Source organism: Micromys minutus (assembly GCF_963924665.1).
Source record: "Micromys minutus genome assembly, chromosome: X".
Classification (NCBI taxonomy): domain Eukaryota; kingdom Metazoa; phylum Chordata; class Mammalia; order Rodentia; family Muridae; genus Micromys; species Micromys minutus.
The window spans coordinates 34,606,463-34,610,189 of record NC_137970.1 but is presented as its reverse complement, the minus strand read 5'-3'; the positions used below and the strand labels follow the sequence as shown (position 1 = coordinate 34,610,189).

Here is a 3,727-nt window from a genome sequence, read left to right as displayed (position 1 = left end):
TAAACCTGCTGCACTAAGTTTTGCACAGAAAGTTGCAGAGAGGGAGGTGTTATCTAACAGGTGTCAGATTCAGTGGGGAGAATATTTCTGGGCATACATTCTAAGTGAGCCCAAGTCAGCTCTTAGAATCGACTAAACCAAACAGAATGTTGAGGGCTCAGGTATTCTTTCCTTTCATCCTAACTGCCCATGGAAGGGAATGAGATCATTAGATGGAGTTATCCAAAATTAGTGCTTCATAAGTAAAGGACAACACTAATTTACAAATTTACTAACAATTTAATATGATAAGGGCACTGACATCGAAGCTGAGAGATCTTCCTATCCTAGAGAGAAGGGGATACATCAGAATTAAATCTTCCAACACCTCTTGGCTTTCCAGTGCACACCAAAAAAGGGGTGGCAGGCTGCAGTCTAAAGCATACTTTAATTAGTTCCATAGGGTAATCAGAGGGCAGGCTGATCAGAACAAGAGTGTTCAGGGCTCTTAGGACAGTACTTTTACCAAATTCTGTAAATATGGGTTCCTTAGAGGCAAAAGTTATCTCTGTGGTGGAGGTACTTATTATGCAATCTCAATCTCTCTCCAGGTGTCTTGCTAGTTCATACTGAACAAGATCATTATGCCTCGGGGTAAGAAGAAAAAGCTCTGTCCTAGAAAAAAATGCCAACAGGCTATAGGTGAAAGCCAGGATGTCCAGGGTGCCCAGGCTCCTGCAGCAGAGGAGAAAAGCTGCTCCCCACCATCTGCTCCTCATTTGGGGGTTACTACCCGTTCAAAGTCTGCTTCTAAGTTACAAAGCACTTCCAAGGTGCCCCAGAAAGCCCGTTCTACCACAAGATCATATAAAGGAGCTAAGTACAAAATTAAGAAAAAACAATATTCTTCCCAGGCCTCACCCTCTACTGTGAAGCGTACTAGAAGTTCTCTCATTGGTACAGTCCGCCTAGTGGTAAGCTACATGGTACACATGTGTAAAATAAAAAAACCCATTCTGAAAGCAGATGTGTTAAAGATGATCACCAAAACCCATAGAGAAAAGTTCTCTGAGATCCTCAGAAAAGTTTCATTCAACCTAGAGGTGACCCTTGGTGTAGACTTAAAAGAAGTGGATTCTACAAAGCCTTCCTATATCCTTGTTAGCAAAATGAATCTCCCTAACAATGGCATTGTGACTAGAGGCAGGGGACTTCCCAAGACTGGCCTGCTAATGAATCTCCTAGGCTTGATCTTCCTGAAAGGAAACCGTGCCACTGAGGAAAATATCTGGGATTTCCTGAATAGGATGAAAGTATATGATGGGAAGAAACATTTCATTTTTGGGGAACCCAGGAAGCTAATCACTCAAGATTTAGTGAAACTTAAATACCTGGAGTATCAACAAGTACCCAACAGTCATCCTGCAAGGTATGAATTTCTGTGGGGTCCAAGGTCTTATGCTGAGACAAGCAAGATGAAAATCCTGGAGTTTTGGGCTAAGATCAACCATATACTCCCAAGTGCCTTCCAGTCCCGCTACGATGAGGCTTTGAAAGAAGAGGAAGAAAGAGCTGCAGCTGCAGGTATACTCAGTGACACAACAACCAGTGATAATTAAATGTCCCACAGCCATGTCACACAGTTCTTCCCGAACCTAGTGAAGTGTATAGTTTTTGATTTTGCCTCGTAGTTCAAGAGGCCAGTGAAAGAAAGTGGTGGTTAAAGACTGTTTGCGTCTAGAGCAAATGTAGTGAATAGCTTTGTGTTCCTGTTCTATATGGACATTTTGGAAAGTTATCTGCACTTTTGTTTAATTTCAGTTTTTCATATATTTTTCTGTATCAATATGATAAGCTCGATACACTGTATTGTTCCTACAAATTCATCAGTATTTAGAGTAAGTTTCCTTATAAAAGAAAGTAGAAAAGCTTCTGTATTAGGTAATCCACCTACTTTAGTATAAGACAGAATTGTTACTTTTGTTTAAAATGTTTAAAATAATTTTAAATTTTGTTTTAATGATGAATGTAAAATAATTCATCATAAGATATATGAGATGAGAAATAGGAAAAATGGTAATGTAGTTAATACTTGCATTCAAACTTTTCTCTTTATTTGATAAAATTAAAATAAAAATATCTAATTGTCTTTGCTTCATTTACTTGGGAGGAGGTTGAATAGGGGAAACAATGTTATCAAAATTTATTGTATGAAAATTTTTCGACTAAGAAATGTGGACATAATTAATATTCAGTTAAGCTCAAATGCTCATAGACTTAATTAATCCCTAAACATAATATGACCATCTACTTTTAGCTATTACTGAAATTGGGGAAAATCTGGCAAGGCTGTGCCCGGAGTTAAAGATCACTGAATACCCTGAGTGATCTAGACACTCATTTTCTGAGAAGGAGCAATTTCTCACAGAAAGTAGGACATCTTGAAGATACTATGCTGACACTCTTTGTCATGGACTGGGACATCCAGGACATGCTCCTTATAAGGACATTCATCAGGTTACATTGTCTGTGATTTGACAACTTTGAAATATTTTCAGCAGAGGTTAGAAGGATAAAAGGTGAAGTGGCTTAACTTGAACACCAACTAAAGGGAAGGGAAGTTCCAGGGTCCCTGAAGTACATTTAAAAATACAATCTTGTGCTGTTCTGGGTAGTAGTTGTGCAGGCCTTTAATCTCAGTGCTCTCAGGCAGAGGCAGGCAGATTTCTGAGTTCAAGGCCAGCCACATCCACAGAGCAAGTCTAAGGATAGCAGCCAAGGCCACACTGAAACACTCTTTTCTAAACAAAACATTATATTCTATCAATTGAAGAAGTAGCCCTCACACTGGCATTGATTTTTCATAAGGAAAAAATAATAGTATTTGTTTTCTCTTGGTAATTTTCACTTTATCTGAGAGGGTTTTCTTTGTCCTGGAATATGATATAATTTCTAACATAGTTCTGGCTTTTAAAAAAACAGTGTGGCATAGTGCAATATTTGTATTTTAAAAATAGTCTCAAAATTTTACATATCTTATACACTCTTAAGCATTCCTGTAAGACAAGGATTTCATAATCATGTCACATACGAGATTCCTGAAGCTAACAGATTTTGGTAATATGCAGTTTCATACAACTGGTAAACTACGAGGTTTGAATAAATTCCATTGGTCTGATGTTGTAGTAGGAGATATGGGGATAACATCGTTTCCTTGGTCCCTGAGTGCCCATTGGATTGGAGTACTTTTTGTCTATCCCTTAACTTTATGACAATGCTGGGCCTTATATTTAAGACTTAGATTTTTTTGTAGACAAAAGACAGAGGAGTTTCATTTCCTAATCTATTCAGTCACCCCACATTTTCCCCTATAATATGGTTTATTTTTCCAAAATAAGTGGCTTAATACTGGTTTACAAGGAGACTTAAGAATGCATATTATTTAGCTTTTGGAACGTTTTATTGATTCTTTGTGAGTTTCACATCATGTGTCCCAATAATACTCATTCCTTCATCCCTTACTATCCTCTACCCTTGAACCTCTCCCGGCAAATGAAGTTAACACACCAAAAACCAAACAACAAACAAAGTATAGAAAATATCTCGTTGTGGAAGCTGTAGTATATCACAGTGTGTCCACTCATCTTGCAAATGTTCATTGTAATGAGTCATTGGTCTGGTTTGAGGTCTCTGGCTTCTGTGACACCATCACCATTGGAAACTCACCAGGGCCCCTCCCAGTTATCCT

At 38.3% G+C, this 3,727-nt stretch overlaps 1 protein-coding gene across 1 annotated transcript; it reads left to right on the top strand.

Moving 5' to 3' along the window:
* Window positions 1-623: 623 nt before the first annotated feature.
* On the top strand, window positions 624-1,598 carry LOC308414865 (melanoma-associated antigen B3-like; the record flags this gene model as incomplete). Its single annotated transcript, XM_080910064.1, has 1 exon — window positions 624-1,598. The coding sequence occupies one exon, from the start codon at window positions 624-626 to the stop codon at window positions 1,596-1,598; it is 975 nt and encodes a 324-aa protein (XP_080766190.1).
* Window positions 1,599-3,727: the final 2,129 nt, after the last annotated feature.